A 27609-nucleotide genomic window follows, 5' to 3' on the forward strand; every position below is an offset into this window, starting at 1 on the left:
AACATTCCCATTGGAATGTCTGTGAACCTCATGAGGTTACTCTTGGTCATCCTTGCATAGGTTATGCATGCCACAGATAATATGATGTATTCCTGCCTCAGCGTTGTTCCTAAAATATGCAGCTACTAAATCAAGTAGCTAATTGATTCTCTCTGGAGGAGTGTTGAGACTAGTAATAGAGCAAGTAAATACTGCAATATTCCTGATAAATACTATGATAGAAGCAAAGATCCTTGGAACCAGTAAATGTTGAAAGTGAGTTTTAGAGAATGACTCTGTGGTTCATCTTTGGAAGAGGAAGAAGAGGAGCATTTTATTCTTTAGCTTTTCAAAAGACGTATTTGGCTGCACTGGGTCTAGTTGTCACACGTGGGATCTTGAGTTGCCGCATGTGGACTCTAGTTGCCCGACCAGGGATGGAACCTGGACCCCCTGCTTGGGAGCTCAAATCTTAGCCCCTGGACGCCCAGGGAAGGCCAGGAGGAGGAGCATCTTGAAGAGATAGAAGGCGCGCCGGGGCTGAGGAGGAGGGACTCCCATTTATTTGCTTTCTGAATTATATGTTTAAGTTCAGAGAATCTATTGCATGATTTTCAGTTCAGTTTAGAAATAGGTTAACTGGGTACATTCGAAATGGTTTTTCCTGTTTTACAGGATGACCTCACACCACTATTATTGGCCATAAATGAAAGGAAACAGCAAATGGTGGAATTTTTAGTAAAGAAAGAAGCAAATGTACACGCGGTTGATAAGATGAAAAGGTACAGTTGTTCTTTTTCTTTTTAAAAACCTTAGTGCTGTTCTTGGGTGCTAACCTCAAGATAAAGATTAAATTAAAAAGGTTTCATTTGTGATCAACACTTTATCAGTTAGGTAGAAAACCATTTATTCTGACTGGGAGTCGTGAAAAACTATATAGCAGGGATATATAGCAGGATTCGTATTCCTTTATAATATTGAGTGATGTCATATGCAACCTGTTCTTTTTTCTGGTTGATCTTGTAGATGCTGAGGGATTTCATACTAGTTTCATTAGCTTTATACAATATGGATTCTGCTTTTTAGTTTACCTTATGACAGTATCGAATTTCTTAATTCTTTTATAATGATTGTTTAACCTCTACTTTGTGTATATTTTTCCTTAAAAGATGCACACTAAACATAAAGGACTTGATTTTGTCTTTTGGGTGACTCTTTGCTTTCAATTACTTTCTTTGAAAAATACTGATGTTATTAGATTGCAGAAGAGTCCTTCACAGTTCAGTGACTAAACAACAACAAAAAGTGATTAGTAATCACTGTCACCAGATACTGTGGGCTCATCAGTTTTTATCCCTTTTTATTTCTAGTACATTTTGATGTTTTCATTTTAAGTGAAGGTAGAAGGAAGAATGATAGGTTTAATTGGATAAACAGTTGCTTCAACAAAGATAAGTCAGAGGTGGATGATACAGACGAAAATGATTGTCTTTAGATTCAGACTGGGTTCAGCTCCTAGCTTTCCTCCCTATTAGGGTTATGACCTTGGGCACATTACTTATCATCAGCAAATAAGTTTCCTGATACAAAACGGCAAATAGTAATGCATCCTTCAAAGGTGGCTGTGCGTCTACATAGTATTTCATTTAGTGAAGAGCACATGCTTGTCCACATCATTAAGTGCCACGGTGACTATTTTTATTTCCATTATTGTTAATATTTTTGTTTTAAGCCAGCAAGTAGCCTTTGCTTAACCCACCCTGTAGCTGACTTTGAAGCATAATATATCAGACTAAGGAGGAAATGGGGGATTCGTTCCTTAAATACTCACATGCCTCAGATAAGTGACCTCAGCACAGTTTGTTGTCCATCAAGGACTTTGATATTATTTTTGAAAAGCATTTATTTATTTGACTGCCTGGGGTCTTAGTCGTGGGTACTCTCAGTTGCAGCATGTGGGATGAAGGTCCCTGTCCGGGGATGGAACCTGGGCCCCCTGCCTTGGGAGCCTGGAGTCACAGCCCCTGGTCCACCAGGGAAGTCCCCATCAGGGACTTTTGAAATAGTAAGTGCTGCTCCGTGCCATCCCAGCGGGGCAGGAGGCTGCTTTTCCGTCGCTTCAGTTTAGCCTTGGAGGTCGTTTACAAGGATGCACACTTGAGCGTGTAAACGGCCAGTCCTTCACGGGAGGGCAAGATGTCACCTTGGTAAAGCACACCAAACGAGCTGTTTCTGTAAGTTCCCTCAGCTTCCTGAGGGTGACGCCGTCTCTCTGTTGTTTTAGAACCGCCCTCATCCTTGCTGTCAGTTATGAGTCTGTGAGTGTCGTCAGTCTTCTCCTTCAGCGAGGTGCTGACGTCTTTTCTCAAGATGTCTTTGGAAGGACTGCAGAAGAATATGCTGCTCTTAGTGGTTTTAATACGTAAGTGTTCACATTAAAACGCCCGTGATCACTAAACTGCCCCAAAAAGAATTTTAACTGTCATTCGTTACATGACCAGTGAGAGTTTTCTGTTCGGTGCAGGCAGCCTCTATCCTGTGGGGGCACCTTTCCTTAGGTCATAGGTTCCCTGTCATCCTTCCCAGAGTAGTGGGTGTCAGCTTGCCTGAGATTCCATGGTTACATGGAGGGTTGGCCCCTCATGGGATCTGTTTCCTGCAATAATGAAAATCTTCCAAAGGATTTATCTGCCTCAACTGTAAATGTTTTCTGAGTCTGTCTCACAAGGAACCCATTCACCAGACCTCCTTAAATCTCAAGTAAGTTAGTTCGGAGAGGAATTCAGAGAGGTAAGCCCTGCCTAGGACTTGCCAGTATCCACTGTAAGAGTAGGGTTATGTCTTCCACGTGAATCAGAGATGAACATGGAGATTAAGCATCATTGTCAGAAAGATCTGCTGGTTGAGAGTTTGAGCAGGTAGAGAAGGGAGAGTAGTGGTCCAGGCCAGGTCTTGATTGTGATTAGTTTTCTGTGCTTGGTGTGATTAGCTACAGTAATGGGGGATAATTATGTTACCTCCTGTAGTGAGTTCATATTTTATAAGTAAATTTAGGTACAAATTATATAAGAGCTGAGATTCCCTAAATTACAAACCACAGAGAACACTAATCACCATAATTAATAACAGTTTCCTGAAACCCTTGAATGCTAAACATATAAGAAAACACACATTGGTTTTATTTGGAATTCCAAAGTAGTTCCAACAATAACGTTCAAGAGCAAATTATTCCATTCTTTGACTGTTTCTGCAAGCATTCTGGGGATATATTATCTCATTAACTCCTCTTAATCCCCTTGTGAAATAAGGCAGTAAGATCCCAGTTGTGTAGAGGATGACTTTGAACTCAAGGGAAGCAATTCTCTCAGATCAAAGAGCAGTCGGTTACAGAGCTAGGATTTGCGAGTTGGAAAGAGTTTTCGTATGCCAAGCTAAATCTGGTTAATCTACTGAGCTCTGTTGCCCTCAGTTCATGACTACTTCATCTTCCTTTTCTTTCTCCTTTAAATACATGCTAAATAAAACTTGGTAGAACTTAGAAACTTGAAATGTATGGGACAATTGTAGTTTTAATATTATCGCTGACATTGTCTGAAATAATCTAAGAATTTAACATATTTGGTAGTTTTTTTTCATATTAGTGTTAAAATATTGTTTATCACATTTTTAACACATAGCATTTGCCAACTGATCTCTGAATATAAAGAAAAGTGGCCTAAAACTCTTCCCGAAAAGAGCAACCCAGGTATGTCATCTGATAATAATGAATTACTCTTGGTGATTCTACCATAGATAAAGTAGGAGTGAGGAAATTTCAATAATGAAAGAACTATGATAAAATTAGTGTAGATTGCATGTGTTTTTAAATGAATTTCTTAATAGTCTAGTCTTCAGAATTGTTAAAGAAGTTAATTGTAGGTAATTTAACATCAGAGACAGTATTGTCTGAAAAGCATTCCATGTATTTAATTACAGCCCCTAAAATCCTGTATTAGATTTTTATGTACATTACAAAAAATGTTTAAGTTAGTATGATATATATTTCATCTGTAATCCTATTGTAGCAAATTGACTTCTTATAAAAGTGGAGCTTTAATTTTTACAAATAGTTTGCATTTAGTGAATGAGTAGTTATTACTTACTGTGTAGTGATTGGTCTCATTAAAAAAGTTACCATCGTTTAAACTGGGAACCTCAACAGTCCCTTCCTGGTAGGATAAGAAGTGATAAACAAGAAGAACTGCAGTGCTGAACCAGTGTGCAGCATACCAGGAAGAGATTACTTTCGGAAGATACCTTCCAGTAGTACAAATCAGAAAAGCGATGCCTAGTTGAGAAGCACCGGTTATTTTGCCTATTGTGTCAACAAGGTCTCTATTACCAATTTTATTCCTCACAGATCCAAAAAGAGTGAGATAGGTTGACTTCATTAGAACCAGATGTTTTCTTCTGTGTGTTGGATAATTGTCATGATAGTATAGTTTTGTAAGAACACCATGTTCTGTTGCCATTATTTAAAAGATGATCATAATAGATTTTCAAATAGATCAACTTGGGACTCTGCAGATTCTAATAAAAGAACCACCGCACTTCACAAGGGCAAAAACACCACCGTGTCCCCCGATGTGGCATCTCGCACATTGTCCAAGCTGTCTGAGAACTCCTTTAAACCTAGTTCACCTCTGTCTAATCAAAGGGGGCTTCCCAGGGGCTCAGCAGCAAGGAATCCGCCTGCCAGTGCCAGAGATACGGGTTCCAGCCCTGGATCGGGAGGAGCTCCTGGAGAAGGAAATGGCAACCCACTCCAGTATTCTTGCCTGGGGAGTCCCATGGACAGAAGAGCCTGGTGAGCTACAGTCCATCGGGTCACAGAGAGGCGGACACGGCTCAGTGACTGCACAGCAACAACATCCACCAAAGAACTTCTGTAGGTTGGTTTTACCCGTTAGCGGCGATACACAGATGACATAGGGTCTTGGTCTTCAGTATGCTCAGAATAGAATAGAGTTGTCCCTGGTTAATTTCTATAGTTTTTGAAACAGAGTTTTCAAAGAAAACATTCTTATCTATTTGTTCATTTGTTCACCAAAAAGATAACTTTCAAGTGTCTTTTATGTCCTAAGCATTGTTCTGATGTCACAGGGTGCAAACATTTGAAAGTCACTGCTCCTGCCCTCCAGGCTCAAGCTTGCAGTGCTCCTCTCCCCGTGGAGTCACTGCACGTGAGTCATCCCTCCAGCATCAGAGCATGATGACGCACGGGAAACGTTGTCCAACAGCACCAGAGTCCATAGCTTCCTCTCTCCTTCCCTCCCTCCCCTTATTCATCAGCTTAGGGTCTGATGACGAATGCCTTCCAAGCTGAAAAAGCATGATTTCTCTCAACCTTTGCCATATAATGGGGAGGATTGATGTAATGATTGCCCTCAGTAGAACACAGCACTGTTTGGACCATCCTGCTCTAGGTGGTCCAGATACTCTTGAACAATGGAAGGTGACAGTCTCAAGAGATGATACTTTTCACATTTATTACTATGTACACATATATATTTAAAGCATTAAAAATGCTCAGCCTCCGTGAACCCTGCAGCATGCTCACCACTGCAAGTCCAGTCCCCATCCTCACCACCCATTTACCCTCCCCCACCCCCCTTTCAAGAGATTATCCTTGCTAAACCTGGAATCACTACATCTTTCGTACTTCTCTTGCATTTGGAAAGAGGGCCAGGAAGACTTTGTTTCCTATGTTTTACCACGCTCTGAAGTTGAGCGCCTGTAGACCACGCTTCCTTGTGATAGGTCATTTTCATCCTGAACTGAAGAGCCAGAGAATTTGTGTTATGTCCCAGCAAGACACCTGTAGGCTCTGTTCACTGCTCCAGGGAATGGAAGTCCAGAAGTACTGTGCTGTTCAAGTGTGCTATTGTCAGTTTATAGTACTGATTCTATTAATGGTGTAGTATCATTTTCTGTCAGTCTCCTAGAGTTTGGTTAGGATTATGGTCCTTGTATCAGCAGTTCTTTCTTTTTTTCTGTTCTGCCTTTGATGACCATCAAGGAGAGGAGTGGTTCTTAGGCATTAATGGCCCATGAGTATAGTACAATCACTATTCCCTCTAGTGTGGTCTCCAGGTGTGGTCCCAAAGGAATACTTTTAAACGAAACATCAGTCTTGAGGTTTGAATAGTCTGTATTTTTCTTTTGTTGATTTAAAATGTGTCTTCCTTTTTTCTTTAATAGTAGATACGAGTTCTGAAGAAGACTCTTTAAGCAGGTAGGATTTGACGGATTTTTAAAAATTGTACGTGTTACTAGGAGAACACACAGAGAGGAGAAGCTACTGTTTGTTGAGCATTCCACTCCGGGCTAGAGACTGCATTATGGGCGTAACATCTGTGACCTCATCGAGTCATCAGAGCAGCGTTGTAAATAACTGTATCCTGCTTTTACTTAATTAGGCAGGTTCGGGGAGGTTGATGAATTGACCCATGATTCCATGGTAAAAATGAGTTGACCTGTGATTTGACAGCTGGCCTGCCTGGCTCCAGCATCCACTCTCGTGTCCCTCAGCAGAAATTGAGAAGTACCCGTCTAGCATATAAGTGAAACATGTAAAATTGTTCTCTGACTTGTGTCCATTTTCAGTTTTAAACATTGCGGGGGACTCCTGTATCCCCTTTGCAATAAAGGGAGGAATGGGGCCTTCTCCATAAGTGGTTCCCCTGCTGCAGGACCAAGACTGCCATTTCTGATGGACACAGATTAGTCTCTGAACCAGGGACAGACAATGGAGAAGGAACAGCATATCCTTCTGCTTTGAGTCATCAGGTTTATTCCACTTTGGGCAAACAAAAGTTATGTCAGTCCATCAGTTAGATTTTCAGCTATTAGGACTTGGTGAAAACATATTATTTTCAGGCTCTGCCAATATATTGGCTGTCAGTCTTTGTTAGTGGAAACTAAGGATGAGTCTTCCCTAGGTGTGTCATAGGTTGGGAGAGATGGGAGCAGAAACAGGTAACCAGCATCTTCTTGGAGCCTTCTCTGGGGTGCAGTGGGTAAGATGGTGAATAAGACTTCTCCTCCCAGTGCCGGTGCTGTGGGTTCAGTCTCCAGTCAGAGGAGCTGAGGTCCCGCAGGCCTCGGGGTCAGAGAGCCAGAACAAGGCAGAAGCAGCATGGCAACAAGTTCAGTAAAGACTTTAAAAATGGTCCACATCAAAATATCTTAGAAAAAATGTTTGAAAACAGATGCCAAATTTTAATTATGTCAAGAAACTTCGTTTGCTGCATAGATAGCCAAACTTTCACTTGTTTTTTTTTCTCTTCATTTAAAGAAATGACCTCACTCGTTTTTGTTGTATGTTTATGCTCTAAAGGTTTTCCAACAAACCTGGTGCTGACTCATGGCCTCCGTCAGATGATGAAGTCTTAGATTTTGAAACCAAGGTAAAGTGCCCTCTTGTGAAATTAGTTTCCATACTCTGAGTTTAGCTTCATGTAGTATTTACTCTTAAATTCAGCAATGGTGTCCCTCTCACTGTTTTATGTTTATAATGGAAAGTTCTTCAGAGCAAACTATTTTATGGAAATATGACTGGTTGATTTTTTTTTTCTTTTTAACTTTGCTGAATAATGAAGGTGGGGTGAAGAAAACAATGGGCTGGAAAATACAGAGTGACAGGAAAATTGTATTGGAAAAGCTTTCCCACAATGAAGGAACTATGAATTTTGGTCAAGGATAAAGAGTCTTACTGTGAACTTTAAACCATAAGGACATGACTTTTGCAATACTCACAGTGCAGTACTCAGACAGTCAAGAATCTGCCTGCAGTGGTGGAGACCTGGCTTCGACCCCTGGGTTGGGAAGGTCCCCTGGAGAACAGCTGCCCACTCCAGTGTTCTGGCCTGGAGAATCCCATGGACCGCAGAGCCCATGGGGTTGCAGGGAGTCGGACACGACTGAGCGACTTTCCCTTCATAGAAGCAGAGACTTTGAATAACCGTAAGACCAAATTTGCAGCTTGGGATTTTTTTTTTTTCTATTGTAGTTTTAAAAAGACCTACCCCAAGTCCTGTGTCACATTCTAAAACTTCGGATTTCAGACATTTTGTATTATTGTGATTTAAGTATTCATCTTATAGCCCCGTATCAGTGTAAGCTAGTGGAGTTTAGAAAACAGTTGTGCATCTCCTGGAGCATGTAGCATAGGTCTCGAGTGTAAGAACCGTGTTAATAGTTTTTGAATGTGAATAAATAAAGAGACAAACGGTATCCTATATAATGTTACAGGTAATATAGTTCAGTTGTGTTATGTTGAGGAAGGGGGTCCTGCATAACAAGGAAATAAATAAGAAATACGTGAAAAGTGAAAGGTTACAGTGTTCTTTTCAGTGTCCACTCAAAATGAGATGAGAAATTTAGGTGAAAATTTTTGACCTATTTTGCCCCATCTTGTGTTCCATTAAATGTTTCTTTTCAAGCCATACATTCTCCTCAGAATTTTGATTACCAGTTCTTTTTCCCAGTGAATAGTTAGGAATATTTCTTAATCAATTTTTCTCTCTCTCAAGTAATATTTTACAACATTCAGGTAGTGATAGATGACCGTGTGTGGCTAATCGAATGACACTTTTTATAGTGGCAAAATTCAACTCTTATACGGTAGTATTTATAAACAAAAAGTTTTACAGTAATACAGATCACTATATTAGGGATATATTATGAACAAAACCCTCTGTCTTAAATATATGTTTTATAGACAACATATGTTGACATTTTCATAAAATTTGCAGAACAATATAGATGTGTAATTTATATATTAATAAAAGCATATAAAACAGAGGCTTTGTTCATAGTATATCCTTAAGAATACTGATATATTATTGATCTACAGTATATAAATTTTAAATGTTCGTGTTTTTCCACAAACCTTATTATGCTTATTTTTTTTTCCTTAAGTTTGTGCTTGACTAGGAATGTCTCTCTCTCTCTGCTTTCTTTTCCTCCCCCACCTTTTTCTCTCTTTTTTACTGTTAACCTAATATTTCTTTGCAGAATACTTTCCTTCAGTGTCTGTTCTTTCAGTCCATCTCTGTCTCTTGTGAACATGTTTGATTATGGCTTTCTGTTTAGTGTGTTTGTGGCTTTCATTCATGATCATTTCTCTACAGGTTTACTCTTGGTTTTTCTCCCTTTTTCTTCGAAGGAGCCAAATTGAAACAATCATTTGTCTTTTGCTGTTTAACAAACAGAATAGAAGTAGCTTATCCTGTTTGCACTTGTAACCTATCCAAATAAGGTTCTACTAAAATCTAAACTTATGTATTTCCCTTCCCAAGTGATAATTCATGCATGTAGAAATCATGCAAGTGAATTTCAGAATATAGCGATTAATTTAAATGTCTTAGTTTTTCAGTAGTGCTCTAAACAACCAGGGACAAATTTTTTTTCTAGAACATTTTGGTCGAGAAAATAATCTAGTGGGTGTCATAGTATTTGTAGAGCAGTCAATTGGGGTAAGGAGAGGAGCATCTGGGGTTTCTGATGTCATCTGTCATAATGCTTACCCCATGAGAAGGTTCAGTTCAGTCGCTCATTCGTATCTGACTCTTTGTGACCCGGTGAATCGCAGCACGCCAGGCCTCCCTGTCCATCACCAACTCCCAGAGTTTACTCATACTCACGTCCATCGAGTCAGTGATGCCATCCAGCCATCTTGTCTTCTGTCGTCCCCTTCTCCTCCTGCCCCCAATCCCTCCCAGCATCAGGGTCTTTTCCAATGAGTCAAGTCTTCTCATGAGGTGGCCAAAGTATTGGAGTTTCAGCTTCAGCATCAGTCCTTCCAATGAAAACCCAGGACTGATCTCCTTTAGGATGGACTGGTTGGATCTCCTTGCAGTCCAAGGAACTCTCAAGAGTCTTCTCCAACACCACAGTTCAAAAGCATCAATTTTTCGGTGCTCAGCTTTCTTCACAGTCCAACTCTCACATCCATACATGGCCACTGGAAAAACCATAGCTGTGACTTAGATGGACCTTTGTTGGCAAAGTAATGTCTCTGCTTTTATATATGCTTTCTAGGTTGGTCATAACTTTCCTTCCAAGGAGTAAGCGTCTTTTCATTTCATGGCTGCAATCACCATCTCAAGTGATTTTGGAGCCCCCAAAAATAAAGTCTGACCCTGTTTCCACTGTTTCCCCATCTATTTCCCATGAAGTGATGGGACCAGATGCCATGATCTTAGTTTCCTGAATGTTGAGCTTTAAGCCAATTTTTGCACTCTCCTCTTTCACTTTCATCAAGAGGCGTTTTAGTTCCTCTTCACTTTCTGTCATAAGGGTGGTGTCATGTGCATATCTGACGTTATTGATATTTCTTCCAGCAGTCTTGATTCCAGCTTGTGCTTCTTCCAGCCCAGCGTTTCTCATGATATACTCTGCATTTAAGTTAAATAAGCAGGGTGACAATATACAGCCTTGATGTACTCCTTTTCCTATTTGGAACCAGTCTGTTGTTCCATGTCTAGTTCTAACTGTTGCTTCCTGACCTGTGTATAGGTTTCTCAAGAGGCAGGTCAGGTGGTCTGGTATTCCCATCTCTTTCAGAGTTTTCCACAGTTTATTGTGATCCACACAGTCAAAGGCTTTGGCATAGTCAATAAAGCAGAAATAGATGCTTTTCTGGAACTCTCTTGCTTTTTCTATGATCCAGTGGATGTTGACAATTTGATCTCTGGTTCCTCTGCCTTTTCTAAAACCAGCTTGAACATCTGGAAGTTCACCGTTCATGTATTGCTGAAGCCTGGCTTGGAGAATTTTGGGCATTACTTTACTAGCATGTGAGATGAGTGCAATTGTGTGGTTGTTTGATCATTCTTTGGGATTGGAATGAAAACGGACCTTTTCCAGTCCTGTGGCCACTGCTGAGTTTTCCAAAAATGCTGGCATATTGAGTGCAGCCCTTTCACAGCATCATCTTTCAGGGTTTGATATAGCTCAACTGGAATTCCATCACCTCCACTAACTTTGTTCATAGTGATGCTTTCTAAGGCCCACTTGACTTCACATTCCAGGATGTCTGGCTCTAGGTGAGAGATCGCACCATTGTGATTATCTGGGTCGTGAAGATCTTTTTTGTACAGTCCTCCTGTGTATTCTTGCCACCTCTTCTTAATATCTTCTGCTTCTGTTAGGTCCATACCATTTCTGTCCTTTATCGAACCCATCTTTGCATGAAATGTTCCCTCGGTATCTCTAATGTTCTTGAAGAGATCTCTAGTCTTTCCCATTCTGTTGTTTTCCTGTATTTCTTTGCATTCATCACTGAGGAAGGCTTTCTTATCTCTCCTGGCTTTTCTTTGGAATGCTGCATTCAAATGGGAATATCTTTCCTTTTCTCCTTTGCTTTTCGCTTGTCTTCATTCCATAGCTATTTGTAAAGTCTCCTCAGACTACCATTTTGGCTTTTTGCATTTCTTTTCCGTGAGGATGGTCTTGATCCCTGTCTCCTATACAAGTAGTCTCCTGTCCATAGTTCATCAGGCACTCTGTCTATCAGATCTAGTCCCTTAAATCTATTTCTCACTTCCACTGTATAGTCATAAGGGATTTGATTTAGGTGATACCTGAGTGATCTAGTGGTTTTCCCTACTTTCTCCAATTTAAGTCTGAATTTGGCCATAAGGAGTTCATGATCTGAGCCACAGTTAGCTGCTGGTCTTGTTTTTGCTGACTGTGTAGATTCTCCATCTTTGGCTGCAAAGAATATAATCAGTCTGATTTCGGTGTTGACCATCTGGTGATGTCCATGTGTAGAGTCTTCTCTTGTGTTGTTGGAAGAGGGTGTTTCCTATAACCAGTGTGTTCTCTTGGCAAAACTCTATTAGCCTTTGCCCTGCTTCATTCTGTACCTCAAAGGCCAAATTTGCCTGTTACTCCAGGTGTTTCTTGACTTCATACTTTTGGATTCCAATCCCCTATAATGAAAAGGATGTCTTTTTTGGGAGTTAGTTCTAAAAGGTCTTGTAGGTCTTCACAGAACCATTCAACTTCAGCTTCTTCAGCGTTACTGGTTAGGGCATAGGCTTGGATTACCGTGATATTGAATGGTTTGCCTTGGAAACAAACAGAGATCATTCTGTCATTTTTGAGATTGCATCCAAGTCCTGCATTTGGGACTGTTTTGTTGACCATGATGGCTACTCCATTTCTTCTAAGGGATTCCTGCCCACAGTAGTAGATATAATGGTCATCTGAGTTAAATTCATCCATTCCAGTACATTTTAGTTCGCTGATTCCTAGAATGGCAACATTCACTCTTGCCGTCTCCTTTTGACCACTTCCAACTTGCCTTGATTCATGGACCTAACATTCCAGGTTCCCCTGCAGTATTATTGTTTACAGCATGGGACCTTGCTTCTATCACCAGTCACATCCACGACTGGGTCTTGTTTTGCTTTGGCTCCATCCCTTCATTCTTTCTGGAGTTATTTCTCCACTGATCTCCAGTAGCATATTGGGCACCTATCGACCTGGGGAGTTCGTCTTTCAGTATCCTATCATTTTGCCTTTTCATACTGTTCATGGGGTTCTCAAGGCCAGAATACTGAAGTGGCTTGCCATTCCCTTCTCCAGTGGACCGCATACTGTCAGACGTCTCCACCGTGACCCATCCGTCCTGGGTGGCCCCACACGGCATGGCTCAGTTTCATTGAGTTAGACAGTGGTCCTGGGATCAGATGGGCGAGTTTTCTGTGATTGTGGTTTCAGTGTGCCTGCAGGTTAGTCAGGGGCCCAACTGGGATCTGAGTCCACACCTGAATGACTCCAGAGCCTGTGCTCTTTGTGTTAGGTCATATAGTAATGGGGGTGGGGGATTATAATTCTTGTATTCAGTTGATACTTGTTATTCTTCAAGCTCTTATTTTCTTCTCCAGCATGTCCCGAAACCAAACTTAGCAAAGCTACTGAAGGCTTTTCAGCAATCCAAGAGAAACAGTAAGTTATTTGAAGACTGTGCTCCTGGTGTTATTCACTGATTTGAAATTACACAGGTTCTCATGTACTCTCCCGTTTTTACTGTATTCGAAGCAGAAAGTGGCATTGTGAGATGGGAGAGTACCACCTTCTCTGAGAACAATAATTCTGATAGTGAAATTGAAGATGTGCTTGAAACCTTTCCCAAACCATCACCCGGAGTCCAGGGCTTCCCTCATCCTGCCTTTCCAAGGCGTGATCCTCTTCCAAAACCACTCAAGACTCTAGCAGGCCTTGGTCTTGCAAAGGTAAGTTGTGTTGTTTTTAACTCTTGTTTTCCCCTGTACTTTTCCACACACCATTCCCTTGATCCTTATGATGACAAAAAGGATTCCACCATGGAAATGGAAGGCTTCAATGTCATGATACAAAATGATGTGATAATAAGAGCAATATATCTGCATGATTCAGATTTATAAATGTTGGCATACTAAGTATGCCATTTAGAAAGAAAAGAATTACAAAGCAATTAGGAAAAAGAGCTAGATGAATATGAAGATGGGGAGGGCGATGAAGGGGAAGAATTCATTTAAGAAGGATAAGATGAATATGAGATGGAATGAAGGTCAAAATAAAACAGATTATTTTACAAACACAGCAGACATAGTGAGGGTAAGTCAGATGAGGTACTCTATATTATAAATATGAGATGAATTATTTGAAATTCAACTTAGGAGAGAGTGAGGTCGTGAAAACTCAATAGTTAGACTCTTCTGAATGACATATAGCCGAGTTTTATGAAGAACTGAAAGAAAATTTGATCCTTAGGTTTTTTGGTGGTTGTTTTCGAGGTCGTTGTTGGTTTTTGGTTTTTTTTCTTTAATTGAAGTGTAGTCATTTACAATACTGTGTTAGTTTCAGGTGTATAGCAATGTGACTTGGTTAAACTTGTATATGTATATATCTATATTGAATATAGTTCCCTCTGGAAGTTCATTTCAATTTGAAGCGATTACTCTTTTTAAAAAAATTCTCACTTTGAAATGAATGAAGCAGTGTCTTCTATTTAATCTAGCAAAACTTTCATTCGTAGGCAGTTCTAGCTGAGCTCTGCTTTAGGCCTTAGCAGCTGTATTATGAATGAAGAGTTTGTGGCCCTTCCGTTTCTTGTGGTTACTAACTTACTGTTTGATACATACTTAATGTACTTAACTAATTTATCTTGCTGTTTGGTATAGTCTTGGTGGAGGTTTTGGATCTTTTTGAAAATAAAGAGGAAATAAGTAAGCATTTTATCTTCTCTTTTACTAAACTTATAATTTATAATTATATAAATGAGATTCTTAAACTCTCTTCATGACATAAGAAAATTTTAAGTTGCAACAGTCTTAAAGAAAAAAAATGTAGAAATTTCCCGCCCCCTCCCCCGCCCCCCCCCCCCCTGCCTCCGGAGAGATTCTGATTTGTCTTTTCCTAATATCTGCAAGTAATGGGCAATTGCACATATTAAATGAATGAAATCACAATTCATGATTTTTTTCTTATGTAGACTACTTGTTATAAAATCATAAGGAAAGAAGAATTACCAACAGTTTGTAAAATTGTCTCAGAAAGATAATTTTTTTACTTTTTAAAATATCTATAGTAAAAAAAAAATAAATAAATAAAAAAAAATCTATAGTAATATGTATATTCCATTTTAAGAATTTTATTAAAGAGTAAAATTTTAAGACTTTTTCCTTAGAAGTTATTTTTAAGTTAAGTTTTATTTTTAAGAAATTTATTTTTAAGAAACTATTAGCTTCAGTATTTATAGGTGTTAAATTAGCATGTCAGTTCTTTGATACACATGTTAAACAAAAATGCGAATTCTTCCATATCTAAAACTCAGTCATTGTGGTTACTTGATTTTTTCACCTCATTTGTTCTTTCCTGATGTGAATATTGAGTCCTGCTTGATAATCATAGATGTATTTGAAAACTTTGAAATCTCCAACTTGGATAATCATAGCTTTACTACTTTTTTAATATCTAGATTGTTCCTTCAATCTTTATCTGCCATTGCAGAAGGCATAGATAGAAAATTAGAGCCGTTAGAAAAGAAGAAGACGAGGAAATTTTCAAATGGGGTTTTTAGAAAATGTATTTATTCTTTAATTGAAGGATAATCTCTTTCCAGAATTTTGTTTATTTCTGTCAAACATCAGCAAGAATCAGCCGTGGGTACACCCGTGTCCCCTCCCTCCCAAACCCCGTCCCACCTCCCTCCTCATCCCACCCTTCTGCATTGTCTCAGAGTCCCTTTCTGAGTTGCCTGAGTCCTACAGCAAATTCCCACTGGCTCTCTATTTTACACATGAAATTTTATATTTCCATGTTACTCTTTCCATCCATCTCACCCTCTCCCTCCTCCCCTCCTCCATGTCTGTAAGTCTGTTCTCTATGTCTGTTTCTCCATTGCTACGCTGCAAATAAATTGATCAGTACCTTTGTAGATTCAGAATCTTTGTAGATTCCATATATGTGCGAATAGTATATGATATTTATATTTCTCTTTCTGACTTGCTTCACTCTGGAGAATAGGCTCTAGGTTTGTCAGCCTTGTTAGAGCTGACTCAGATGTGTTCCTCTTTATGGCTGAGTAATATTCCATTGCATATATTGTTCTAGTTCTGTGAAAAATGCCATTGGTCATTTGACAGTGATCACACTGAATCTGTAGATTGCATTTGGTAGTATAGTCATTTTCACACTATTCATTCTTCCTACCCAGGAATATGGAATATCTCTCCACCTGTTTATGTCGTCTTTCTTTTCTTTCCTCAGCGTCTTAGAATTTTCCGTATACAGGTCTTTTGTCTCCTTAGGTAGCTTTATTGCTAGATATTTTATTCTTTTTGTTGCAGTGGTGAATGGGATTGGCTCCTTAATTTCACTTTCTGATTTTTCATTGTTAGTGTATAGGAATTCAAGTGAGTTCTGTGTATTGACCTTGTATCATACAACCTTGCTAAATTCACTGTTTAGCTCCAGTAATTTTTTTTTTACTAGAAAATAGTTTCTCTTGGGTTTTCTATGTGTAGTATCATTTCATTTGCAAAAGTGAGAGTTTTACTTCTTTTCAGATCTGGATTCCTTTTATTTCTTTCTCTTCTGATTGCCATAGCTAGGACTTCCAAACCCATGCTGAATAATCGTAGTGAGAACGGACAATGTTGTCTTGTTCCTGATCTTAGAGGGAATGCTTTTCATTTTTCCTCATCAAGAATAATGTTTGCTGTGGGTTTATCCTACATGGCCTTTACTATGTTGACATAGGTTCCTCCTGTGTCCATATTTTGAAGCGTTGTTGTCATAAACAGGTGCTGAACTGTGTCAAAGGCTTTTTCTGCCTCTATTGAGATGATCACATGGTTCTTATTTTTTAGTTTGTTAAGATGGTGCATCACATTGAAATTGGTTTGTGCATATTGAAGAATCCTTGCATCCCTGGCATAAACCCGAATTGATCATGGTGTATGAGCTATTGAATGTGTTGTTGAATTGTCTTTGCTAATATTTTGTTGAGGGTTTTTGCATCTGTGTTTGTCAGTGATATTGGCCTGTAATTTTCTTTTTTGTGTTGTCTCTGCCTGGTTTTGGTATCAAGGTGATTGTGGCCTCATAGAATGAGTTTGGAAATGTTCCTTCCTCTGCAGTTTTTTGGAAGAGTTTCAGAAAAGTAGGCATTACCTCTTCTCTAAATGTTTGACAAAATTCCCCTGCAAAGCCATCTGGCCCTGGGCTTTTGTTTTTGGGAGATTTTGGATAACACGTTCTATTTCAGTGTTTGTAATTGGCTTGTTTGTCATTTTTATTTCTTCCCTGATTCAGTTTTAGGAGGTTGAACTTTTCTAAGAATCTGTCCATTTCCTCTCAGTTGTCCCTTTTATGAGCGTATTGTTGCTCATAACGTTCTCTTATGATCCTTTTCATTTCTGTGTTGTCTGTTGTAACCTCTCCTTTTTCATTTCTAGTCTTGTCAATTTGATTTTTCTCCCTTCTGTTCTTGATGAGTCTGGCTAGTGGTGTGTGCATTTTGCTTATCTTCTCAAAGAACCAGTATTTAGTCTGATTAATCTTTGCTGATGTTGCCTTCATTTTCTTTTTCATTTATTTCTGCTCTGATCTGTATGATTTCTTTCCTTCTGCTGACTTTAGGGGGTTTGGTTCTTTTTCTAGCTGCTGTAAATGTAGAGTGTTGCCTGTTCAGTACTTTTCTTGTCCTTGAGGTAGGATTGTACTGCTATCAACTTCTCTCTTGGAAGTGCTTTTACTGAATCCCATAGGTTTTGGGTGATCGTGTTTTTGTTGTCATCTATTTCTAGGAAACTTTTGATTTCCCTGCTTATGTCTTCAATAACCTTTTCATTATTCAGTAATGAATTGTTTAATCTCCATGAATTTGTGTTTTTTGCCATTTTTCTCCTGTAGTTGATATCTAGTCTGATAGTGTTATGGTCAGAGAAGATACGTGATACATATTTTCAATGTTTTAAAATTTACTGAGGCTTGGTCTGTGGCCCAAGATGTGATCTCTCCTGGAGAATGTTCCATGTGCAGTTGAGAACAAAGTGTATTCTTCTGCATTTGGATGGATAGTCCTGAAGATTTCAACTAGGTCCATTGGGTCTAATGTTTCATTGAAGTTCTGTGTTTCCTTATTGGTTCTCTGTCTTTTTTTTTTTTTTTTTTTCATTTATTTTTATTAGTTGGAGGCTAAATACTCCACAACATTGCAGTGGGTTCTGTCACACATTGACATAAATCAGCCATGGAGTTACATGTGTTCCCCATCCCCATCCCCCCTCCCACCTCCCTCTCCACCTGATTCCTCTGGGTCTTCCCAGTGCACCAGGCCCGAGCACTTGTCTCATGCATCCCACCTGGGCTGGTAATTTGTTTCCTTATAGATAATATACATGCTATTCTCTCGAAACATCCCACCCTCGTCTTCTCCCACAGAGTCCAAAAGTCTGTTCTGTACATCTGTGTCTCTTTTTCTGTTTTGCGTATAGGGTTATCATTACCATCTTTCTAAATTCCATATATATGTTAGTATGCTGTAATGATCTTTATCTTTCTGGCTTACTTCACTCTGTATAATGGGCTCCAGTTTCATCCATCTCATTAGAACTGATTCAAATGAATTCTTTTTAATGGCTGAGTAATATTCCATGGTGTATATGTACCAGAGCTTCCTTATCCATTCATCTGCTGATGGGCATCTAGGTTGCTTCCATGTCCTGGCTATTATAAACAGTGCTGCGATGAACATTGGGGTGCATGTGTCTCAGATCTAGTTTCCTCAGTGTGAATGCCCAGAAGTGGGATTGCTGGGTCATATGGCAGTTCTATTTCCAGTTTTTTAAGAAATCTCCACACTGTTCTCCATAGTGTCTGTACTAGTTTGCATTGCCACCAACAGTGTAAGAGGGTTCCCTTTTCTCCACACCCTCTCCCGCATTTATTGCTTGTAGACTTTTGGATAGCAGCCATCCTGACTGGCGTGTAATGGTACCTCATTGTGGTTTTGATTTGCATTTCTCTGATAATGAGTGATGTTGAGCATCTTTTCATGTGTGTATTAGCCATCTGTATGTCTTCTTTGGAGAAATGTCTGTTTAGTTCTTTGTCCCATTTTTTGATTGGGTCATTTATTTTTCTGGAATTGAGCTTCAGGAGTTGCTTGTATATTTTTGAGATTAATCCTCTGTCTGTTGCTTCATTTGCTATTATTTTCTCCCAATCTGAGGGCTGTCTTTTCACCTTACTTGATTCTCTGTCTTGATGATCTGTCCATTGGTGTAAGTGGGGTGTTAAAAGTCCCCCACTATGACTGTGTTGCTTTTGAATTCCCCTCTTATGCATGTTACTGCTTGCCTTGTGTATTGTGGTTTTTCTATGTTGGGGGCATAAATATTTCCAATTGTTATGTCTTCTTCTTGGATTGACCCTTTGATTATTATGTAGTGTCCTTCTTCGTCTCTTATGATATTCTTCATTTTAAAGTCTGTTTTGTGTGAAATAAGGATTGCCACACTGGCTTTCTTTTGGTTACCATTCAAATGGAATATCTTTTTCCATTCATTTACTTTCAGTCTGTATTTGTCTCTAGGTCTGAAGCGGGTCTCTTGTGGGCAGTATATATATGGCTCTTGTTTTTGTATTCATTCAGTTATTCTGTATCTTTTGGTTGGTGCATTGAATCCATTTACATTTAAAGTACTAATTGATATATATGTTCCTGTTGACATTTTCTTAATTGTTTCTGGTTTGTTTTTGTAGATCTTTCCTTTCTCTTGTGTTTACTGGCTGTAAGTCCCTTTAGTATTTGTTGTAAGGCTGGTTTGGTGGTGCTAAATCCTCTTAACTTTTGTTTCATCTGTAAACCTTTTGATTTCTCCATCAATTTTGAATGAGATCTTTTCAAGTAGGGTTTTCTGTTTCTTTCTTACGTCACAGTAGTACTTTAAAATGCCTCATAATTCCATCCTCACATAAACATTTCTCTTCTACAAATTAAAACTTGTCTTTTAAGGTCAATTTTAAAACAGAGTCTTCTTGTAGCATCTTGAATGGGTGTTTTACAATTAAACCTTTTCATTAAACTTAAAAATGCCTATTATGGTAATATGTCAGAAACAAGTATTTGCATATTTTTTAAAAAGTATATTTTTATATCCTTGAAACATGTTGAAATATATAATTGACCATTTTAATCTCATAGTTTTCTTCCCCTGATATTGTTTTATTTTCAAAAGTTTAGAACTCTGCCTAGGTTTGCATTAATTATACCAAGTTAGTATCTTTTGCAAATAATTAAAGTATATGTTTTTCCTGAAGAAGTTAATCTATTTCTAATTCAAATGTTTTTACCCAAATCCTTTCTTCTGAGTCCCTTGCATGCCTCAAAATAATTTATTATACCCCAAACTGAAGGCATTATCCCTGACGCTTCCCTCATCCCTGACTCTTTATAAGCTGTCCCTTCATCTGTCCTCCCCATCCTAGTAGACAGCATCCCTGAATTTCAGCCACAGTAGGAAAGATCCTGGACTCCAAACGTCCTTGAAATTACCAGCTCCAGTCACTCAGAAAGTTCAGTATTTTCTGCCTGCTTATCAGTTTTCATATCTTATCACCATAACTCACTGTCTCACCTATAATCTTGAAATATTCTTTTCTAGTTTGGCTCCCCTGATGTTCTTTTTTATGTTGCTGCCAGAGTAATCTTTCTAAAATATACTTGCTAATCTTTTCATTCCTCCTGGCTGTCCAGTTTGTTTTAGAATGACTGTTACCATTTCTGTTTGGCTGTTTTCAAAGCCAAATTAGCTTTTTAATTGCAGTTGCATGGACACTTTGAGTGATGCACAGTGTCTGGTGTGCTTACTGCCCACGTGGAGATTTGCTTACAGGCTTTTGGTTTCTGTTTTCCTCTTTAATGCCCTCCTGTACAATACTGTCATGTTTGCTGCTTCCTTCAGTCTGTGTCTGAATTTAGCCATAAGGAGTTCATGTGCTGTGCCACACTCAGCTCCCGGTCTTGTTTTTGCTGACTGTATAGAACTTCTCCATCTTTGGCTGCAAAGAATATAGTCAACCTGATTTCGGAATTGACCATCTGGTGATGTCCATGTGTAGAGTCTTCTCTTGTGTTGTTGGAAGCGGGTGTTTGCTATGACCAGTGTGATCTCTTGGCAGAACTCTATTAGCCTTTGCCCTGCTTCATTCTCTACTCCAAGGCCAAATATCCAAATAGGGAAAGGAGTACATCAAGGCTATATATTGTCACCCTGCTTATTTCACTTATGTGCAGAGTACATCATGAGGAATGCTGGTCTGGATGAAGCACAAGCTGGAATCAAGATGACTGGGAGAAATATCAATAACCTCAGATATGCAAAGGACACCACGCTTATGGCAGAAATTGAAGAACTAAAGAGCCTCTTGATGAAAGTGAAAGAGGAGAGTGAAAAGGTTGGCTTAAGACTCAACATTCCAAAAACTAAGATAATGGCATCCGGTCCCATCACTTCATGGGAAATAGATGGGGAAACAGTGGAAGCAGTGACAGACTGTATTTTCTTGGGCTCCAAAATCACTGCAGATGGTGACTGCAGCCATGAAATTAAAAGACAGTTGCTCTTTGGAAGAAAAGTTATGACCAATCTAGGCAGCATATTAAAAAGCAGAGACATTACTTTGCCAACAAAAGTCCATCTAGTCAAAGCTATGATTTTCCCAGTAGTCAAGTATGGATGTGAAAGTTGGACTATAAAGACAGCTGAGTGCCAAAGAATTGATGCTTTTGAACTGTGTTGTCGGAGAAGACTCTTGCAAGTCCCTTGGACTTCAAGGAGATCCAACCAGTCCATCCTAAAGGAAATCAGTCCTGAATATTCATTGGAAGGACTGATGCTGAAGCTGAAATTTTGACCACCTGATGTGAAGAACTGACTCATTGGAAAAGACCCTGATGCTGGGAATGATTGAAAGCAGGAGGAGAAGGGGACGACAGAGGATGAGATGGTCGGATGGCATCACCAACACAATGGACATGAGTTTGAGTAAACTTTGGGAGTTGGCAATGAGCAGGGAGGCCTGGCGTACTGCCGTCCATGGGGTCACAAAGAGTCGGACATGACTGAGGGACTGAACCAAATTGAACTTGGTACTTCCTTGTGCAGGGCAGTCTTTTCCCTTTCATTTGAATAAAAGCATGGCACCTAATAAAATAAAATATTTTTGTGTTGATGTAATGCCTTTACTTGTTTAATAGATCCCCGTCACTTGAAGGAAGAAGATGACACTTGCTTCTTCCTGTGTGAACCTGGTGCTCCAGTTTTGTCTCTCGATACAGTTCCCAGTAACTGTGATCTGTTTTCCACATGACTTGTTGACGTTGGTGCACGCCGCATCTGTGGGTTCGGGCCGCCCTTCCTAGAACCCCCCTCCCATCCCGGCTCCGCACGCTCTGTCTCTGAGACACAGCCCCTGTCCCAGCGTTCCGTGCGCTTCGCGGGTCCTCCCGCCTCCTCGCCCCTTGGAGCCCGTGCTGCACTCTCTGCCCCTCAGCTGCAGAGCTGCCGACGGATTCTCTTCTGCTCTTGTTTGCTTTCATGTGTCTCTGCCTCACCCAGACACAGAGCAGAGTCACTTTTCTTTACAGTTCTAACTCCTCCCGGGACATCCTAAAGGATGTCCTAGACACAGTGATTGCTTGTCGTCTTACTGATGGACTGAATGACCAAATGAATGAGTATGTTTTCTGAAGTTGGGTTTTGGTTTCATTTTGTCTTGTTTTTATAGGAAGGAGCCCCCAAACCAGAACTTGTTGAAAAAGAAAGTGATACTTCTATTATTGAAAGGGCTCCCCAAGAACAAGCAAGTCATGACCATTTGACTTCTGTTGATAGAGCACACAAAAATAATAAACATGGTAAGTTAGTGAATGTCTGTGAATTTTTTCTATACTTAAAAGCAAATATAAAAACATGTAAAGGGTATGGATCCAAATACGATATCCATTTTGTTTTAAGTACATTTCTTTTGCTCTCTTTCTTCAGAAGTGTCCTACCTACTACCAACTTTTTCTTCCTGAAAATGCTTCAACCCTCTGAAATCTTTTCCACTAGTTTATTTTATTGAAATATTTGTGGATAGAGATAGACTTACATATGTCTTTAAAATTCATAGTAGTGAATGTTCTCATTAATGTATCTGTGACTGCATTTTACAGACATGATGTCAGCTGTAGGACTGGGAGAAGAGGAAGATACAGAATCGCCTTGGGATTCTGAGGTACTGTCTTCTGTTACTATTTTGAAATGTAAGCCCTGAGTAATAAGAACATGAAAGCAGGAGATGCTGTGACTTTCTCACCTTTGCATTTCCCCATCAAAACTTTGTTGTTTCTTTTAACCTACACTCCGTGCTAAATATTACCACATAGTACACTTTTGTTCATTTGCAAGGTTCACCTAATGGAGTCAGTGTAGTACAGAAACCAAGGCTTAGAGATGGTAAGGAATCTGTTTGAGTTCTGAAGTTACATTTATCTGAATATTGAAAGATTGTTTCAGGTCAGTCCATGGCCACATGTTTCTTTGTTGTGTGTGTGTGTGTGTGTGTGCGTGTGCGTGCGTGTGCATGGCCACATATTTCTTTGTTTTGTGTGTGTGTGTGTGTGTGAGGTCAGTCCATGGCCACATGTTTCTTTGTTTTGTGTGTGTGTGTGTGTGTGTGTGTGGTCAGTCCATGGCCACGTTTCTTCGTTTTGTGTGTGTGTGTGTGTGTGTGTGTGTATGTGTTTATCACCTCTTTTTTAGATTCTTTCCCATATGGGCCATTGCAGAATATTGAGTGGCATTCCCTGTGCTAGACAGCAGGTCCTCATCAGTTACCTGTTTTATACACAATAGTGTGTAGCGTGTATGTGTCAGTCCCAATCTCCCAGCCAAATGTATGTTTATTTGGTACATACGCATCTGTAAACCTGCTAGAGAGGGTCAGAGAGAAACAGGTTGAATTGTGGTTTTTTATCACTTGGACCTTGAAAGATAGTGCTTGAAACGTGAAAGTGTTACTGTGTTTGGATTGTCAGATTAATCTGAAAGAAACATTTCAACAGAAGCAAAAGCATGGGGAATAGTAATAAATATGTGGGATTGTAATAGCAGCAGTTTGCTTTAGCAGTGTTTTAATAAGTACAAACCATTTTGAATTGTTTAAGTAGCAGGGGGACTTCCCTGGTGGCTCCGACGGTAAAGCGTCTGCCTACAACGTATTAGAGCAAGGTTCGATCCCTGGGTCGGGAAGATCCCCTGGAGAAGGAAATGGCAATCCACTCCAGTACTCTTGCCAAGAAAATCCCATGGATGGAGGAGCTAGGCGGGCTACAGTCCATGGGGTCGCAAAGAGTCGGACATGACTGAGCGGCTCAACTTAAGTAGCAGGGCAGAGCCCCTTTATGGCAGCCATACCTGAGGTAACATAAAGTAACGATGCCCTGTTTGAAGGTGGCAGCTATGGAAGGAGATAGGAAAGGCCTGATGTCTTCATTGCTGGCAGCCACTGCCTGGTGATCCAGCAGTGTATGAAGTCAGCATCCAGGTTCTGTCAGTTGGCAGCTGTGAGATCTTGGCAAAACCTGTCTTAACTGGGTTAAATGTAGGCAGTTTTTAAAAGTAGGGTATTTTCTTAAGAAGACATTAGGAAACCTTCATGGAACTCAATATTCATTTTAACAGAGTATCTCTGAGAGTGTTCCACAGAAGTTTCTGGATCATTTATCTGGAGATGAAAGAGGAAAAAATACATTAAATGGACAAGCAGAAGGTAAGAGCTGTATTTTATAGAAAGGTTATTTGACAGAACATTGATTTAAAATGGGAATATTCTAACAGGCAAAAAAAAAAAAAAAAAAACACCCCACCTGTCAGATGCGTAGGGAGGAAAAAGATGAGAAGAGGAGGGAAATTGTGTATCTTATCAGGTGTCAGGCACAGTTGAAATTGAGAATCCAGTTTAAGGAGCTAAATTATTAGTTCCTGGACTTCTTGGAGGTCCAAATATTAAGACTGTCCAGTGCAGGGGTGGAGGCTCGATCCCTGGTGAGGGAACTAAGACTCCACATGGCACATGGACAAAAGAAAAAATTATTGGTTCTGTTTCAAGATACTCAACAGCCAAAGGAAGGTTGAGAAATAAGAGGAAAGAGGGAATGGAGGATGACAGAGGCAGAGGGCACAGGGAGGAAATGAAGGAAAAGGAAGCAATGGCCTATGGGGGAGGGGCCGTAAGTAAGATAGGTCTTTAGGAAAAGGGAGAGTGTTTGACGTGGGCGGTGACTGTGAAGTGAGCTTCCAGCACCTAAACTTGTCAGAGAAGAGCAGCAAAGTTTCCCCCGCTTTCTGTTTTCCTCATTGTTACGAAGTCATTTGGGGCTGTGCGTTATCCTTTGTGGAGGAACATGGGCATAGGTGCTCAGCTGTAAATGTCTGGAAATTGACGTCCTACAAAATGTCGCTGCTTTATAGGATGGTGTCACATAGGCCAAAATAAGAGAACTGGAAAGGAGAGAGCGGGGGACATGATAGAGAGATCAAGGAACCTACAGCCTGATAGAGAGTCCACTGTAAAGTTTCCAGCTTGTAATGCAGTTTCTGTTTGGGGGGAAGTGTTAGAGTGAGGAAGTTGAGGCTAAGATTTCAGGAGAATAGGTTAAGTTGAAGTCATGTAGAAGCAGACTGTGTAGACCAGTTTCTCAAATTTTAATTAGGCGCCTGGGGACCCTGTGTGAAGTGGACATGCTGAGCGCGAGATCTGAGATCCTGCATTTCTAACAAGCTCTCCGAGTAGCAAGGGTCTAGCCTTGCTTTTAGAGAAATCTGGAAGAAGAGCACTGGCTATTGCAGGACATAACAGGATCAGGGGAGAGCATTATTTTGTTTTTCTTTCTGAGCATGTCTATAGCCAGCGGAAAGCAAAGAGTTGAAGTAGCAATTATAGGTGTAAGATACCATTGCTAAGCAAAGAAGGCAAAAGAAGTGGTGGGATGATCCATAGAAAGAATGTAAAGGGGGAAAATTAAGGCCACGGATCCAGAGATTATCCTTCATAGAGGAAAGACTCTAGTGAAAGGACAAAGGGAGGAAAGGAAGGCCTTAGGGAGGTGAGTTTGGAGTTGATGGTGCACTTGAGAGAACACCTTCTAGATGACTTGAGTGTATTTACCCTGAAAAGAGATAAGATCATTTTTGCTCCAGAGAATCCTGGAGGTGGGAGGGGGTGCTAGAAGTAGGGTCAACCCCAGCCACTCCAAGTAGCTATAGACATCAAAGATGTATGTTGTACTGGTATTTGTTATTCAAATTAGATTGATTTGAATATGGAGGGATTGACTTGTTTTTTAGAAGATAACTGATTTTTTGACAGTTTCATAGAAATCCTTTTAAGCATTAGCATGATGTACCCAACCAAACTAAGTTTTGAAACAAAACAGATTGATAGGGTTCATTCCCTAAATGCTAGAATTGGTATTTTCAAGAAATACTACACTGATTTTAAAACATGCAAGATTTTTAACATCTAATAATTGTGTGGCAATTAAATTTATTATTTCCTTTTTGATCATTGTATTTCAATGTTGAAAATCTTTCGGGCATTATTTCGTAGGTGTGTCTTACATGCCTTCTTGCGTGAGTGGATCGAGAAACTTTAAGATGGCTGAACTAGAGGAGCCCAGACATGCAGGCATAGCAGTAGCCCACGTGGGTGTGGAAAAAAATGAATACTTTTATGAAACGTTTTTCTACAAGTGTATATTCGAGCTAGTCAGGTCATTGCTTTCTCTGATGAGAAATGAATTATATTTTCGGCTGAACTGTCATCCCAACTGTGCACTTCTTACATGACTGGACAGATTCAAGAACATGTTAAATACTTGTATAAAGGTGTAACTGTTACTCTTGTCTTGGATTCAAGATATACTGTTGCATTTTACCATCAGCTTTCACATTTATCTTCTTGGGGTCATGATTTGCTCCTCTGATTAAGATTAATTTTCTCCTCATCAGTCAGCATGTTCACGTTGGTCTGTGTGCTCTTTAATATTTTCTAAAGTCATTGAAAACATGATGTTACTTTTGAAATCTTACTGCATGTTTTGGTAAACCTGTATTCCTGTTTTTCTTCACTGTCTGTAATGGATTCATAAGTCTGTCTTGCCAGTGTCCTAACATCTCCCTAAAAGCGAGACACTGAAACCGGATGTATTCAGTGTCAAGGCTGAGGATGAGGATTCTGCTCGGTACTAACTCTGCATGAATGTACGGCTGGCTTTCATATTTACATGTGATTAACTCTATGTCCCTTTTGCCTTTTAGAGTCTCCTGAGAAATATCCTAATGTGAAGGTAAAAATGTTTATGCTTTTATCTTGATTTATGAACTGTGGATTGTATCATATGCACATTATTTATTAATCAACTTGTTTCCAAACCCATTCAGCCCGTAGTCGGAGCGAAAGATTCTGTTCCTAATAAAACAGTAGGAACGAAGGATCCACAAACATCTAATTCAGGTAAATTTTGCGATACACACTTAACTCTGGCTCCTGCATTGCAGGCAGATGCTTTACCATTGAGCCATCAGGGAAGTCCCTTCAGGAAAGACGGACACTGAAATATTTGAAATGCTAGCTCTTCGTACTCCTAACTTCTTTTTGCAAATTTAATTGAAGAATTGGACATACATAAGGCAAATATAATTGTTGGTTTCCATGTTTTCAAAAAAAAAAAAGATATTTACAAGCATATGAACAAGAAATGTTTAAAATGTAAGCTTGAACTCAAGATGTTTCTGTATATGTTTCGATACCCCTTAAGTTCTCAGTTTGGAATCTCTATACTCTCAGGAATTCTCAGAGATTAATTATTAGACCCTAAGATTTTTCCAGTGTCCAAAAATTCTTATTTGAACTCTGATCTTTACCTAGAGTAAAGCTTCACTTGCTAATATGTCAGTTGTATTTCAACTTATACTTATTTCAGTTTAGTTTTGTTACACAGATGAATGTAGGCCAGTCAGATGTTTTGATTAGCAGACT

General features: G+C 39.6%; 1 protein-coding gene across 1 annotated transcript in view; it reads left to right on the plus strand.

The window, feature by feature from the left end:
* Positions 1 to 27609, plus strand: part of LOC136157103 (ankyrin repeat domain-containing protein 26-like) — a 117883-nt gene that overhangs the window by 15250 nt on the left and 75024 nt on the right. The window contains exons 7-18 of the mRNA XM_065919135.1: positions 655 to 761; positions 3657 to 3724; positions 6220 to 6253; positions 7358 to 7427; positions 12918 to 12978; positions 13072 to 13265; positions 22312 to 22441; positions 22742 to 22803; positions 24252 to 24339; positions 26179 to 26277; positions 26889 to 26917; positions 27012 to 27084. Of these exons, the coding sequence (XP_065775207.1) occupies positions 655 to 761; positions 3657 to 3724; positions 6220 to 6253; positions 7358 to 7427; positions 12918 to 12978; positions 13072 to 13265; positions 22312 to 22441; positions 22742 to 22803; positions 24252 to 24339; positions 26179 to 26277; positions 26889 to 26917; positions 27012 to 27084 (1015 nt within the window). The remainder of the gene's footprint in view (positions 1 to 654; positions 762 to 3656; positions 3725 to 6219; positions 6254 to 7357; positions 7428 to 12917; positions 12979 to 13071; positions 13266 to 22311; positions 22442 to 22741; positions 22804 to 24251; positions 24340 to 26178; positions 26278 to 26888; positions 26918 to 27011; positions 27085 to 27609) is intronic.

This window comes from Muntiacus reevesi, chromosome 2 (genome assembly GCF_963930625.1).
Source record: "Muntiacus reevesi chromosome 2, mMunRee1.1, whole genome shotgun sequence".
Lineage (NCBI taxonomy): Eukaryota > Metazoa > Chordata > Mammalia > Artiodactyla > Cervidae > Muntiacus > Muntiacus reevesi.